Source organism: Pithys albifrons, chromosome 3, assembly GCF_047495875.1.
Source record: "Pithys albifrons albifrons isolate INPA30051 chromosome 3, PitAlb_v1, whole genome shotgun sequence".
NCBI lineage: Eukaryota > Metazoa > Chordata > Aves > Passeriformes > Thamnophilidae > Pithys > Pithys albifrons.
The window spans coordinates 14,373,248-14,389,979 of NC_092460.1; the positions used below are offsets into that span (position 1 = coordinate 14,373,248).

The window sequence follows — 16,732 nt, forward strand, 5'->3', positions numbered from 1 at the left end:
ATTGTCCTATGAGAAGAGCAGCTTGCTGGACAAGTACTAAAGGGAAATAATACTCAGATAAAATCCTGATCCAGTTGTTTACACTTGTAACCACAATTAAAATTTGCTTTACATTAACAGTACCAACACTATAGGCAGGGACCTCCTCAAGGAAAAGGACAAAGCACAGCAAACAAGACAGAAAAAATGGATGTTCCCTGGTCCCACAAGAGGGTACAATCCCAGAACTGTTTCAGAAAGCTGTTAGTATTCCCAGCCATCCCAGACCAACACTCTTCCCAGACTGGTGTTTCAAGGTGAACCAAACCCTGAGCTAATTTATCATAATATACTGCTCTGCAGCAGGTTAGGGATTGATATCACAAGCCTATCAAAGTGGACACACCAAGACATTTCAGAAAAACAGGACAGATTACAATGGCAGCAAACAGCTTCAGTTATCTGACTTTTAAAACCAGCAGCATAGTCTTGTCAAAAATTTAAGAACAAGATGAGCACAAGGACAGAACAAGATAACATTAACCACCTTGACAGACAAACGCCTTAAAGTAGCAGTATTAAAACCACAGAGCTTTTCAGAAGCCCATCTCATAGTGGTACCACAAGGAGGAGAGTCACAGCTTCTCAGAAACACAGTTACAAAGGTGGGGGAGATTTTGTTCTCCTTTAAGCCAATGATACATCCTGCTTTGAAATAGAGCAGTAACAAAAATAACCACGACAGCCCCAAGGCTAGACTCTAACCCTCAATCACTGAAATTTGCATTTTTCCCTGTGTACAGTGAGACATTCACCATGCTTAGCTTTCTTCCATCTTGCTTGCCACATCTTTTAGACCAGTTGGCCAGAGGGCTCAGCTGGACTATTACCTGCATCATACTGCTGTTCTCCATTCATCTCCACAGTGGTTGTTTGGAGCAGCCAGAGCAGGGCAAGCCGATGCTGTCACTGGTTGGTGCTCATGAGTTGCCTCCTGCCTTCGGTTCTACCAGGAGCCAGGACATTCAAGAAGGAATCCTGGAAAACACCTGAAAGGAACAACTGGTGAGAAAATCTTTATGGGATTTTAACTGTTCTTAAGATAGAATCATACAATGGTTTAGATTGGAAGGGACCTTAAAGATCATTGCATTCCAACCCCCTGCCATGGGCAGGGATATCTTCCACTATCCCAGTTGGTCAGAGACCCATCCAACCTGGCCTTGGACACTGCCAGGGATGGGGCAGCCACAGCTTCTCTGCCCAACCTGTGCCAGGGCCTGCCCACCCTCACAGTAAAGAATTTCTTCCTAATATCCATTTTTCAAACCTATTCTTGTAAGCGATTAAATAATTATTTCACTTCGAATAGTAGAAAGTGGGGAAGGACAGGTCTAAGGTGAGCACTCCAGTTCAGTGCACTGGAATTTTTCTTTCCTTACGAAATCCTCCACTAAAGCAAAGTTGTATAGTAAACAAAAGCCTGGGTTACATGTTTATCTAATAACAACACACTTTGACCGACAACTTCATACAAATCAATGAGATAGGGCAGGAGGTGGCACTAAAACCAAGATTACTGGCTTAAAAATTCTTGTAAAAAAAAGATAATTTTAAATACCCTTTGCATTCCTGTTGAATGTCTGGGAAGCACCTGGTTCTTTGTTTTAGCAGAAATAATGTAGAGGACTTAAAATCAGGTTCTGAGATAAACATATTTTTAATAACTATGGTTTGAAAAAAGGAATTCCCTACACTTCTCAAAAGTCTTCAATTTTGAGTTTTGTATGGCCAGTGTCTATGGGGACTACCTGATGACCCTTAGAGGTTCACAGTACTGGAAGCTTCACTCACACACAGATAAACCAACAAAGTTCAACAGAATTACATATCCAGCAGCAGTGTTCAGTTGTGTACAAGATTCTCAAGCACAACCAAAACTACAGCCAACTTCAAAAACTTTCATTACATGTGAAATGATAATTATTTTCGAGTAGCATGAGTTATCATTAAGAGCTCCTGTTGAAGGGTAGCTTAATGCCACAAAAATCTACCATGCAGATGTTAGTAAGTTTTATTCACTATAACAACTCCAGGAATGTGTCTGGAAGGGAACTCAGCTGCCAGTTCCTGTGATGTGCCTCTAACCTGCTCCACTCCAGCTCAGAAAGACTGTGCTCAACATGTAACTGCAGGGTCACAGGTGAACTCCCAATTCAGCTCTGCCTCTGTGAGGAAGTTATGAGGAATTAAGCACATATTAAACACTCTATCAAAGTCCAGTGGTTCCCTACACACTTCTGTGCTCTCAGGACAAAGCAGTGCAGGATGAAACAACACAAGTGCATGTTCCCAGCCTACTCTCTCTCAACACTTTCCTCCTGCAGACTAAGCCTCTATCTACTCCATCTTTTATAAAGTAATGCTGGGAAGATGATGTCACTGGCAACCTGCACGATGCTTGGCACACCATGAACAAAACCCACACCTAATAAAATACTTTCTAATCATTAATCAAAATATTTCTTGGTAATGCCCTATCATAAGTCTATCAGCTGTTACAGTGCTAAGCCAAAACAAAGGCTGCACTGTGAAAAATGCCAAGCAAAGCACTGAGTCCAACAGATCTGGGGATATGCCACCGGTTTCTAATAGTGTAGCCCTGGCAAAGTACCCTCAGAATTAATTGCAATTAAGCTAATTTCAGTTTATGGGATTCAGCTCTCAATCAGCACCTATAACTAAAGCAGGTGAGGTAACTATAATTTTTTGCAACATGAAAATATTTAAGACACCACCTTCCCCCCCAAAAAACCCAAACCCAAACCACAAAACCAAACACCAAAGAAGCTGTTGATTCAGAAGATGCCAAATACTGGCAACTCTTGTTGAAGTTGATTGATATTGTGCCCAAGTCAAGTTGAGTAGTGATTTGGGATTTCATAAGCAGCTCTGGTGTTTTATGTACACAAAATTGAGAGTACTTGTAATTAGCACCCACCATGGCTGTGCTTATAGTCTGGCACCCCAAAGGTAATCTTCTGATAAATCTCAAGGGAAGGGGAGCACAAGTGCTGCTGGAACAGAGCTGATTTGGAAATACTTTGGACTCTTCAGTCTCACTTCTGCATTTCAAATCTCCTTTCAGCACATGAAATATTCAGATGTTAGCAACTGGAGGCAGCATTAAAAACAGTTACAGTTCATTAAAGCCAGATGGCTCACTTGAATATGAAAAGAAATCAAACATAAGTTGGATGTTGAATTAAAGTAAATCAGCTGGTGTCTGAGGCTTAATATTATTTTAAAACAAAGGCACATGAGACAATGGGGATGGAGACACCACTAAGGACTGGGGAAGAAGCCACAGAAAGGATCATGTTTCAGCGAATTCCTTCATGCCAAGGCATCCACTAAAATCTATTTCAGCCCCTTGTGTCTACTATAGAGAGCTTCACTCTGCACAGGCAGGCAGGAAACCTGTTGCAGGTCTGCCAGGGCAGGGAAGGGGCTTTCAGCACCTGAAACCCACTGCTGTGCTACCGAACACTGAGATAAACCTTCTGCTAATGCAACAAGGAAGGGAAAGAACCCTTTTGTTTTTCTTGAGTCATACCCTGGATGTGGGAGAGGGGCTAAATGTCCTTCTGGTCCCTATGCCCATTCACACATATACCTGTGCTTTTTCACTTCAAGGAAATACTAATTATGTGTTCCCTCTGCAGAGAGGTGGCCCGTGCACTTCATTCAAAGGCTTTTTGCAGCAGATCTTTTATTGTAGGAATCACAGCTCTGACACAGACACTGCCCTGTTCCGCACCTCTTCTAATTAGGTCCAGTGTTTGCAGCGGAGGTTCTTGTTGTCATTTCAAAGAAATCTATTCAGGACAAAAGCACCTCTCTACTACAAACTCCTGCCTGAAAAAAAGTTCAGCAAGAACAATGAGAAGCACAAGGCTGGTGCAGATGAGCACCCAGCAGCATCAACCTTTCCCAGCACAGTTACTCAGTGACCCTTTCACTGAATATTCCCAATGCCTCTTACTCAGGCAGAAGCTCATCATAAAAGCTCTTCTGCAGTGAAGATCTGAAACTCTTATGACAGAATGAGCTGAGGGATTTTTCCTTCACAGAGAAGGGACTGTACCAACACTCCATGCCAGTGGGCCCAATCCTGCTGCTGCACTGAGTGAGGCTCCAGCCCCAGGCAGGGATCTCCCCAGCCTTATTCCTGCTGCTCCTGTACAACCTCAGCTACAGCCACCAGCCAGTCCCAGTCCCTGCCCTGTGCTTGTATTAGTACTGCAGAAATCAGCAGTTTTCACAGCCTGCAAAACACAGCTTCAAGCTTGTTTTTTAACCTTTCCCCTCATCTAACACCACTACAGTCCATCATGAATATAAGCCTTACCTGCCCCTTCTGCCACAAGAAGATGAGATGGTGGCCACAGGGGCAAAGGGGGCATGTTCAAATCAAGATTTGTATGGGACAGGGCACTTGCAGGACACAGACCTTATCAATGTATAAGCAGATCTAAGGTAGCCAAAATGCAGTTGGCACAGGTCCTTTACCCGAGGAGATAAGCCAAGTGGAGACCATCAACCCTTTGGAAAACATATTTGCACCTTCTCAGAGAACAGAGAACCTCCACCCAGCCTGACTGAGACTCTGCCAACTTGTCGCTGATAGAAGAAAGTGAAAAAGATGGTAAGGACCTTCTAGGATGACAAATTAAGTTGAAGTGTTTTAAGTATCAGTAGAGCTTATTAAAAAAAATACATTCTATAGCAGAAAGAGAATCCAACATGATAAACTGTTCAGGTAGGAGCCACCTTAATTTAAGATGAATCTTGAAACACTCAGGTCCAGCTCCACAAATTATGGGACCGGAGTTTACAACCCATGCTGTGCTACCCAGCTGTGAAAGCAATTCCCATGGGACTACAGGTTAAGTCCAAGTGAGAATGTAAAAGTCACAGCTCTGCTCCTAGGTAATTCAGACACCACTGGACAGCAGGGCATTCACTTGATGGTGTGTCCCCAAAAGTTCCTTTGTGTAACTGGTTGCAAATAGAAGCTGTTAAGAAATGCTTAGTTTGATTCTTCAACTTTTAAGATAGTGGGGGGTTTTGTCAAGTTAAGGTTTGGGTTTGTTTTTTTAAAAGCAAAATCTCCAGTACTCTTCTGCTCTCTTCATCTACTTTCATGACATGCAGAGTAAATGCTCATTGGGAGTTCTGGGCCAAATAAAGAAATCAGATAAGAACAGACTGCTCTGTTTTCATTGTTGGTTTTGTTATTTCATATTCCTTTGCACCAATACAACTGCCTGAAGTTAAAGCTGGAAAAGAAGATGAAGAAAAAACGTGAAGTTCCTGCTGCTCCCAAGTCCCAGACAACACCTTGGCAGCTTCTTATCCTCTGTAAATGGACAGGCAGCATGAACAAATAAATATTCTACCAGGAAAATGTAGTATAATTTGAGGTGAGATAAAATAGAGCAGTCAGATGGAAAGAAACTGACTTCTGCCTTGGGTTCTTAATCCCTAGTGCATCTAGATATCAAATCCCAAAGTACATAATGAAGTGGTGTGGATGGCTGCCCATCAGGAAGCAACAGGCAAGAGTAAACTGCACCATGACAGGCATCAGAGGAAGGAACCCTTTCAACTTGGCCTGAACAGCCACTAACAAACAGCACAATGAAGTGTCTGCTTTCTCAGCTTCCCCAGAGAAACTGCATTACATAAACGGGTTTAGAGTTTCAGTGGAACGACTTAATTTTTGTCAGTCACCACCAATCTCCTTCTTCTGGCTTGAAATAAAAATGCACAGGACTCACTTGAATGCTGCTCAAGAACCAGCTCTGAGGCAATGCCAAGGTTTGAGACCTGCAGCAAAGTCCTAGAGAGCAACCTTTGGGGAGCTGTGGGTGGCAAAGCAACCCCATCAGCTCTTAACAACTCTGAGCTCCAAAACAAAATCACACCCTTTCCAGGGAGTCAAGGAAAAGCATTTGCACTGCTAAGTGAGAGAAGACAAAGTATCAATGGATGAATATAATTAAGAATACAATACTCAGCTATCCCCTATGTGAGCAAAGTGTTTTAAATCAACAAGTACATTCATTTCCCATACATTTTAAGCAATTAATAAAAATACAAATTAATCTGTAAGTGCCTGAAATATGAGAATTACAGGAGAAACCTGAAAAAAAATCATCTGTCAGATACCAGATTTGGAAAATAATGTCAATGTATGAAGGATGTCAGGCCTACAGATCAAGTATGAAGGTCAATGAAGTTACAATAAGTAGCTCCCTAATACTGCCACAAGGTTCAGTTTATTCAAACAAGTCCTTGTTGCCACCCTCATATTCTGTGCATATGTTGTAGGAAAGTCTTTCAATAAAATCTGAGCAGGACACTCAACTTGGCTCAGCCTTCAAGTCACATAAAGGGAAACAATTCAGCACTATCTTCCAAAGTCTTCTTTGAAATTGAACTTCTGCTTCAGAGAACCACCATGGGTGTCACCACTGCAAACGGCAATTAAAGGAGAAAATCTGGAGGGGGAAGGAAGGTATTTTGCAAGTAAGACAATTTTTAAAAGGTCCATCAGATAAAATGCTTTTTTAATGTAAAAACATGCTCCTACTTCCTTTGTCATGTCATTGAAATGGCACATGATACAGGAAAAGGTACTGTATTACATCCATTTCTCGGAACAGCTCCTAAACCACAAGCTACACACAGAAAGGGCAACTCTCCCTCAAACTCCCCCACAGCCCCAGCACAAACTCGGGTCCCATCAGCCACTGAGGCCTCACATCACCTCCAGACGCTCCAGATCCACAATAAAGCCCCACTTCACACCAAGAACATTTACTCCCAACAAGTACACTCACACCCCAGCCATACAGAAGTTGAAAGGTTAGGAGCTAAACCTGCTTATCAGCACTTTGTCCTCTAGTTCTAGATCTGATTTTCCCAGAGCATGCAGGAACTCCAACGAATCTGCAGCTCAGCTGGTACACTCTTTGGTCCACAGCACTTGTGAAATTATAACCAGTCTCCTAGATTTGGGGGTAAAAATAGGCTTGATGGGTTAACTTTTGGTTCCTATTTTTAAAATATTAGCACTGATACCACAGACAACAAAGGCAGTGGTACTTCATTCATTCTTCTTTACATTCATAGATCATCAGGCTTTCTTCCCTGAGCAAAGAACTAACCCATTAGTCAAACTGTCAGTGGCAGGCTGGAGTGAAAATTAAGATGGAAAATACCTTCTTTCAAAGTTTGTAGTTTTGGTAGCATACAATTTCAATCTACATAATTCAATCCTAAATCATTTCAATTAAAAAAAGCCTTAATCATAGAATACATATTTGTTTTCATGCACGCTGATGATATTTGAACACAAGGTCTGCTTAGACAGATGTGACCACAAATCAAACTGCTGTCCAACAGAGAGAAAACCCACTTTAATGAGCAGTGGCACTAAAAAAAACCCCACCATGATTGCAAATTAAAGCTGCAGAAGCAAACAAGACACAATTTTATCAAAAGCACTCATCACAACACATTAAGATGAATCAAAAGAGATTCGGAAATCACCATCTTCCTTGTGAAGAAATTAATTTACTCCTGAGTGACCAGGGCAGGTCACAGAAGCGGCAAACAAAACAGGGAAACAAAACAGCCTGTGGCTGCAGAAGTTGTCTTTGGAAAGTGAAAATGAGTATCATTTTCCCTAACAAAGACTCTGTGCCACCTACTAGCAAGAAGTAAGACTCAATCTACCAAATGAACTCAAGCGCTGGAGCTAATAAATTTGGGATGTCATTACAGGAAAGACTCTAAATGCTGACAACTATACCCAACACTCACGTTGGAAATCCTAGATGAGGCAAAATTCAACTTCCCTACAATGCATATTTAAAGATCCCTTAACAAAACAAGTGCTGAGGGCACTTTTGCTGCTCAAAAAAAAAAAAAAGTCTTCTGCAGTTTGGGTTTGACTGTCAGATCTATACTTTGATTCCCAACCTGCTCCAAAGGCCTCCTGTTCACTCTTGAACAACCACTGCACTGTCACCAGGAGACCCATTCTGACCTGAGCTGCTCCTTATCTTCCAAAGATAGTGTCACTGATGAGGAAGTCTTGAGGATAATCACCTTGAACTAATCTAATCTAAGTTAGTTTAGAACTGATTCGACAACATTCACCAGCCCAGTGCAGGATCTCTCACTCCCATGTGAGAAATGATAAAGATGCAGAGGAGGGGACATGATTTCCCTGCAGGTGCAGGAAAGCCCAGGGTGGCACCAGGAGCAGGGGCAGCTCAGCTGTGGCAGCAGGAGCTGCTCAAGAGGTGAATCTGTCACACATTACCGGGGCTGTACAGTGGAACAGCAAAAGTAAGTGTATTTTTCCCAATGGTGACAAATATGAGTGTACTGGCACTGCTTAAATGTTAAAAGCAAACCCAGTGATACTGAATAACTAGACAGAAACATCTGAATTATTTAGTAGACAGTGCAGAAGCACCAAACAAGCCAAAGCATGATCTGACCAAGAAAAGAACAAGGGTTTCGGAAAACCCAACAGCTATTAGTTTTCTGTTGAAGAGAAGAAACAGCTGAGTGCAGGATTAAGACAGAGGCCACGGCAGAGAGGAGGCTGTGACTGCACAGCCAGGGATGGTGACACACAGCGCTGCTGCTTTTTGGATTGACAACCTCTATACTGAGTGAGCTACAACAGGAGACTACATTCCAAGACTTTTCTTTTTATTTTTCCTTTTGGACAATCTTCCTGAAACACTACCCAAACCCCCAAAGTCTTCATTGGCCACTATCAGGGAAGCAGGGGAGTGGAAAAGGCACATTTCAACCATTCCTTTTAATAATCCTATAGAGAAAATCCTGACCAAGTGATCACAGCTAACATTTCTCCAAAGGGAACATTTCCTCCTCATTTAACTTACAAAACTCTGTCTCCTGCAAATGACATTTTATTTATAGCAGTGGTATTTGCTGTATAACTGATTGGGGAAGGCTGTAAATGAGCATCATTGCATATATATGGAAAACAATGATAAAGCAGTCATCAAAAAGCTACAGAACATTTAAATATTCAAATAAGGCAATCTGCATAACCCCCACCTGAATTTTAATTTTGCAGAACTTATTTCAGAGCTTTGTGCTGCAGATGATCTGTGCAAGCTATTTCTTTTCCACAGAAAAATGGCATCTTGCACTTTCAGAAGTGTTCACCCCAGGTGATACTAATTTTAATTCTTGGAGTGAACATAAAGGAGGCTTTGCCATAGGAGGACAGGTTATTTTTAAAAAGTCCAAGTGCTCAAGGCAAGAAGGCAAAGGTGAAGATGCTGATGAGCCACAATAAGGTTGCACTGGCAGTGAACTGCATCGAGGCTCCTCACCTGCAAAGCAATGCTGGGTTATAACTTGTAGCTCTCTAAAATGGGAGATATCAAAATGGGAAGGAGAGGAAACCAGGAACGCAGAGGGAAGGGAGACAGGCCAGCAAATCAGCTCTTATATTGAAGCAAGGATTTCCAAGGGAAAAAAGAGGATCAATTTGTGGGGGACCCCACAAAGAACAGGCTTTTACCAAGCAGGTCAAAAAGACGTATTCACAAATTGGAAGGCTAAATTAATGCCTGTGAGCCTGCCCATATGGCAGCTCTGGAGCTGGGATTCCTCAGAAAGCACTTCAGCTAAAAACCAAAACTAAACACAATCCTCTTGCAGAGCAACACAGTGCTGAAGTCAGAACACACAAAATCATATGCTGGCACTTAATATACTGCAAACACAACGGGTAAGGGAGAGCAGGAGCTTTTCTTGTTCCAATCTTACCCTGAAATCTTGAGCAAGGCAGATTCTAAACAGTTTTTCTTTCCATAGAATAGGTTTTTAATCATTATCTTCCACATGTGCTCACTTCGTGGTACTCGTTACTTTTTCAAGATTTTTTATTGTGGAGATTCACAAGTGCTTTAAACACAGCTCTATTTCATCCTTAGTGCTGCCTGGATTCAAAAGTGGGAACACCAGAATATTCCTCAGACAACAAGATCACTTTTAGCACCACTCAATTCCCTGGCCACAGACACATTTTATCATACATATTTAAAGAAGTATCATGCCTGAAAAACTTGAATTTGATAAGAAAAACCTCAAGAAGGGATGGGTGTTAAGCTCTTTCCCATGGTAAACACAGAGCTGGGGAGAGGGGGAGCCAGAGAAGGAAGAGGGAAAACAGGGGATCAGTAAAAACAATCACTGCAACATTGCCCTAAGGATCAGAGAAACTATGGGCAAAAGTAAGAATAAACACCAAGAAAATATCCACTTGCTTCAAAACCAAAATTTTCTTTTACAAACATTAGCTAATTGGTCCAGAGATTCCATGAAGAAGTTGGAAACCAAGCACATCAAATGCTTTAGTGAAAGACTTGGTATTTTATTTTATTGACCCACACCACAGTGGGGTAGCAAATCTCTTCTGCATTTAAAATTCCTGCCCTACAAGTCACATTTACTGACACTTCAGGGGTAAAGTGAAGAATTCCTAAATCTAAAGAATGCAGGGAAAAAATAAAATCAAGTAAAGATAAAAGTTGCCTATACAGGTCTTATTCTGTCAAACTCTTTACAAGAACAAAGATCTAACAAAGGCTCTTGCTCTTCCTCACCCAGGAGCCACCCCAGGTCCTCACCCCCAGCTTCCCTCAGGACTAGAAGCTTTTCTTCCCTTCAGCCAAACCAATCCATCACACCATCCCCTGTGATGTGACAAAAGGCTCCAAGAACAACGTCCAAAAGAGCTTATTCCTGTTCTGCATGCATGAACTCTACAGCATTCATTACTACAATAAATACTGTAAATATTTCTCACAGCCTCCTACATTGCCAGCTTTCAATGAGTTTTACTGCTTTATTTTTAACTTTCCACACTCTGTCTTTACTACATGATGGTACAAAACCCCACAAATGATGCTACCAAGATTATTGCATTATTTAAATGAGTTAAATTTCATTGACATTAATTACAAGTTGGTTCATTAGAATGTCAGTTACTGTGATAAAACTCAGTTACTGAGAAAAAAAAACCCTACTGCCTGTTTCTAACCTAAATTGGGTGTATGCATGGTGGCTTTATGCTGGCTTAGGGCACCCCACAAGGCTGGGGACGTGCCCAGTGCCCTTCATGCCTTCAGCACTGGAAAAGGATGGCTCCTGGAGAGGAGGAGGGGGAAAGAGCAGGAGAGGGCGTTTGCCTCTTGGAAATCACCAGGTGCAAGAAAAATGGAACAAATGCAAATTTTTTTAGAGCTTTCTTTTTCCCCTCCTAAATTTTATTTCAGTCCAGCACTCATGGATAGTTTAGATTTTCGGTGTGTGGGGGGAAGTGAAAACACGGAGCTGTCTCACACTTGTGATTCAAACCACCTTGACTCAAACAGCCTGGTGTCATTGCTTTGCTCACCTCCACACCTGACTCAGTGAAGAAACGGTGGAAATCACACTGACCCTGGGTCTGCACCACAAAAAACCTCCCACAAGCACCACAGCTCCATAAACAAGGGAGCAACAACGAAGAGAGCAAAAATCAAAGCGCTAACAGTTAATGTCCAAATAAGTTCTTGCCTCAACATGTGCTGTAAAAACCTTTGATGTTAAAAGAAAGAGGAGGAACCTGGAAGAAAAGGTCAGACTTTTCTTGAGAATAACAGCTCCTCAGGGCTCAGCCTCACATGGAACAAGGAAACCTATCTCAAAATGTTTGCTTCTAGACTTCACCCTTCAGATGTTTTTAAAAGACTTGTGAACATTCTTTACAGCTTGGCTGTAGTTCCACTCATAACCAAAACAGGTTCCACACCTACTCATTCATCCCTGCCTCCCACGAAACTTCCCAGTGCAGCAAATTCCTGCAGTAAAACCAAGGAGGAGACTGTACCCAGGCAAAAACTCCCTTTATTTATAACACTTATAAACAACCACTACCCTTGATCTTCCTGGTCAGATACAGCACTCATTCTAGCAACAAAGATGAAAAACTTCCCAAGTTCAGTTATTTACAGCCCTGTTAGTGTCCCACCATCCTGGCTGCCACACAGAGTTCAATCTGTGACCTGCTGGGGCAGTAACACCCGTTTTGCATCGTACAGACAAAGCAAGGGCTCCATTCCGATGGAGCCATGAGAAATATTTAAGTGCAGACCAGAAACCATGGAGCTTGGAGTGACAAAATGTTTACTTTACACTTTTACATGAACTTCCAAACTCCTCCAGGAGGCATCAACTGGCCACACCTGCACCAGTGAGTGTGTTTTTGCTGAGAGGGACGTGCAGCAGACACTTAACCACGAGCTTGCTCTGCAGCCACAAAGCAGGGCAGCAGACTGGCAGTCTGTAAATCTCCCCCTGCCTCATGCCAGGAGAAGCCATGGGAAGGCAGCACATGCTCTGTCCAACTAGGACTCTGCTGATCAGTGTAATCTGACTTAGGAGCTACACAGCTGCTTTCTGTAAGTTTTGATGTGCAAAACAGGAGTTTGGGGCATACTTTCAGGTTAATTGCACTTCCAGCAATGCATTATTTCTTTAAGCATCAGTCCCAAATAATGTTTAGGAAGCCTTGACACCTTTTTCCCCATCTGGCTGTTTGCTCTCAACACTTTGCACCTGCCAGAAGGTGTGCTGAGCAACTGCTCAGTGCCACCAGCAGCTGCCTGCCTGCCTTCATCCCCTCACACACTCGCTCCAGAGGTGCCCGTTCCATGCTGGGAACTGAAGAGAACAGCAATGCTCTTACAGCTTGAGGAGATCCACACACCACAGTCTTCAAAGAAATCAATTCAGGGAAGTCAGCACTGTTAAATGCATTAAACAATGATATCTAACAAGCTCCACATATTCAGTCATTGGATGATTGCACACACAAAGTGTGACCTGTTGTAGTTAAATTACATTTTAGTTACTGCAAGGGTAAAAATTCCACTGTATGCTTTAGTTTTTTAATCCAAGAACTTGTGGAGCTGAGATACATCTACTTATGGGATGAGTCTCCTTAATGCTGGTTCTGGTGGGAGAATCATTATGCACAGACTGTATGAAATAAGAACAGCGATTCAGAGGTTGGCTAAGTTGTGTCATTGTGCCATTTAACTATGTATTAGGTAAGTTGTCCTCCATAAGCTAAAGAATAAAACCTATAATAATAAATCCTCACCTTCTATCAATTAGAAAAAGAGCCACTGGAAACACAAGCATTCATATAGTGACCAAAGAAAATTAAAACTGGAAGTTCTATACAGAGAGTGGTTACCTCTGCTTCCCTGAATCCAGCAGTACTGCCAAGTACTTGGAGGGGTCCTCTCTGAGCATTCACCAGTACTTGATTAACTGCTCTTGACCAGTTTCCCATTCAGTGCTGAACACAAGATGACCTCATATATGCTGATATTTAAAGTACACACAACTGTACCCAACATTCAGGCATGTTATAGAAACGAACTTAACTAGTGCAAATAACATGGTTTGCACATCATTACATGCACTCTTTCCATAATACAATCTGGGGAAGAAACCCCTCTAATCCATTCCTTTGGGTGACCAGAAAATGCAGGTTTCCCAGTTAAGCTCCAGCATCACCCTGCATGTGCAGCCTTTATCAGTTAGTGGAAGGTCAGACACATGGGGCACTTCATGGGTTTAGTTTGCCAAGGAAGTCGACAGGCAGACTAACAGTTAATAAAATCAGCATCTATTATTGCACTAACACAGAACTTGTATACTTTAGAGTAGACTGAAGCTATTTCACTCAATAGCAGCTGTGTTTACACTATAGCACAGTCTGGTACCTCTGAAACTCAAGTGAACTTATATCTGACAGTAACTATGCTGGTTCCAAGGGAAAAAAAACTGTTAAGAGAGAAACATACTTCAGTTTCTTGTGTCAAATGAAAATTTTTACTTTAGCAGCTGCCTTTAAAGGTAAAACAACTTTATTTACCATAGACAGGTATGGCATGCAAACAGAATACAAACTGATACCCAAACATTCTGAAAACAGTTGTTTAATTTATAAATTTCCATGTGTTTCACTTATTTATAAATGAAAATGCATCTGTTTGCCAGATCAGACTTCTCCCTTCTCCTCCAGCAAGGTACACAAATACATCTTAATCAATATGAAAGCCAGTTCACAGTTTAAAGTCTGAGCAGCATCCATCAGTCACTGTCAAGAGCAGAGCCCCTGTCCTCTAAGCTTTCTTCAGATAAAAAAAATAATGCACACTGTCCAGACAATTCAGAGTTACGTTTTGATGACTGAGGCTCATTGGATGCCTTCCCTTCTACTCTTAGCACCTGCTGAATAGAATGGGAAATACCACTTTATCTAGAACTACCAAAGTTCTGGACATCTGCCCTGCACAAAGCACTCAGCTGGACCAGATCTTTAAGCTGATTACTCAAAATAGGAAGTACCTACTTGCTTTTACCTGAAAACCATTGTTTAGGTGCCAGTGATGATTGCAGATCCATCACAAGACAACTACCACAGAGCAAACTCCCCAAGTAGGGAATGCCACCAGCCTTTAAGCATCATCTGTGAGCCTTCTGCTCTGGCTAAGCAGAAAAACCATTTGGTAAATGACAGCACTGGCACAGCCACAGCCACCAGTGCTCTGAACCTGCTCCTGGCACAAACAGCACCAGCTGTTCAGCCTCAGAAAGTCAAGCTTTCTTGAGCCTGGCCATTTCACTCCTTGCTCAGGATAATATAATGCCATTTTCAAGGTTTACTTAATGTTTCTTTTGGGGCAATAACTCTTTAATTGAGGCTTATTTAATTTGCCTTGGGTTTATGGTGCTAGATAGGTTTTGGACAGGTGAACATAGAAAATTTCTCCTGAGCTTAGAGTAATACAGGCAGAACAGCTCTAAAAAGCAATAAATTCTAAGTTCAGAGGTCTCCCACTGTCCAGCAAATCACGACAGACTGCTGCCTCTAGAGTGCAGCAGGAGGATGGCTGTGTGCTGGCTGCAGTGTGATAGCCCAGCTTTCCTGCAGGGTGCTGCCTTCCCAGCACTCCTTTCCTCTAAAACCAAGGCAATGAACCCCACACTGTGTCTACCAGTCAGTTTATCTACTTTGTCTTGGCTTTCTTCTAACACAGAAGACAAAAATAATAACAAACTATAAAGGTCTGAGACAAAGTGCTGCATCTACATACAGATGGAGTGCAGTCCTCCCTCCCAAGTAGAGGAGAACATGGTGAGAAAAATGAGGAAACCTGGAATTTACAGCTGGCTTTTCTCTCAGGCTGGCTGTTTCCACTGCCTTGCAGGTATGTAGGGGAGGCTGATCTCAAAAGCTTTCCCAAAAGGCCACTGCCTTCCTAGAAGGCAGCTGGGGATCAGAGAAGCCAAAGCCAAAGACTGTGCAGGGGCTGAAGGTAAAATTCAGAGCCACTCAAGTTTGCTGCCCTCCCTGCACAGAGCCACATTCATTACTGGTACCACAAGCACAAATAACACTGAGCCAGTGGTGGCAATGCCACTCAAATGCCATTGACACCCGAGCTGCTGCCACTGAACTGATCCATGAGCCAGAGATGGTGAGAGCAGTCAGGGGGTGACATCAAGCACTGCCACAGAACTACTCAGGCGACACAGAACCGTCCCAGCACTTTAATCAAAATTACAGAAAGCATAATGAGTTCTGGTTTTAGTTGTCACTGAACACAGGCAACTTAGATTAGCTCAGTAATACTGTGTGGCATCGGGCACGCTTTCAATTTGAGTACATTTTCTTATAATGCAAAACCCCAAGTTAATTTTTTCATAGCTGATGTATTTACAGTCACTTAAGACAGAGAGATCACATCATAAACATCTATTACCACAAATTCATAACTACCCAAAAGGCACATAAATGGTAGTGCCTTCAAGAAACATCTCCTTGATCTTAAATAGATGCCTATCAAAAAAACTCCTGCAATTCTGTCACAGTGATTCTTAGTCAGCACTCTGGCACAGCCCATAGTCCTCTGCTATCAATAGATTGTGGGCAGAGGACACTCTGGATTAGGTTCCACAATTTATAGCAGCAGTGATGTTAAAGACAATAAATGCAACAGGAATAAATAAAGTAGGAGTTAAGTTAAATGCCATGAGGGCTTATTAATTTATAATGCAACCAAATTAATCCACTATCAGTATCTAAAGAAAAACTACTGAAATCAAAAGCTCTTGGGGAGTTGTTAAGAGGAAATGAGAAACTGGTTTACTCTTCACTGCCACTTCACTGCCACTTCACTGTTTTCACAATATGGGAATCCAGGCTCCCATTCCAGATCTTCTGTTTTAAGCTGAAAACAACCTCCTACTTCACCAGCATGTGCCTTTTCTTCTCTGATGCACCAAGCTAAAGACTTTAATATGGGAAGGTTGTCTGCAGACAGCAAAACAACATCTGGCAGCTTTCCGAGCATCCTGTTTGAAGTGGCTCTTTATGCTGCCAACTGCAAAAGTCAAATTGTCTGATGGCAGAGCTGGGTAATGCCCCAGGTCCGACTGAAACTTTCACATCAAAATTCGACTTAGTAGAGATCCAAAGCATTATTGTAAATTGCTGAACCAATGTATTGGGTGTCCCAGGAGAGGACAGGTGCTGGTTTGTATTGTACTTGTCCTTCCCAACGGC

General features: G+C 42.2%; 1 protein-coding gene across 2 annotated transcripts in view; it reads right to left on the reverse strand.

The window, feature by feature from the left end:
* Positions 1 to 16,732, reverse strand: part of SFMBT1 (Scm like with four mbt domains 1) — a 73,011-nt gene that overhangs the window by 37,985 nt on the left and 18,294 nt on the right. The window contains exon 2 of one of the 2 annotated variants that reach the window (XM_071550553.1): positions 870 to 1,028. In XM_071550553.1, coding sequence (XP_071406654.1) covers positions 870 to 897 — 28 coding nt within the window. In that variant the 5' untranslated portion in view covers positions 898 to 1,028. Of the gene's footprint in view, positions 1 to 869; positions 1,096 to 16,732 lie in introns of those variants that run through there. The other variant, XM_071550554.1, reaches the window with a different exon arrangement.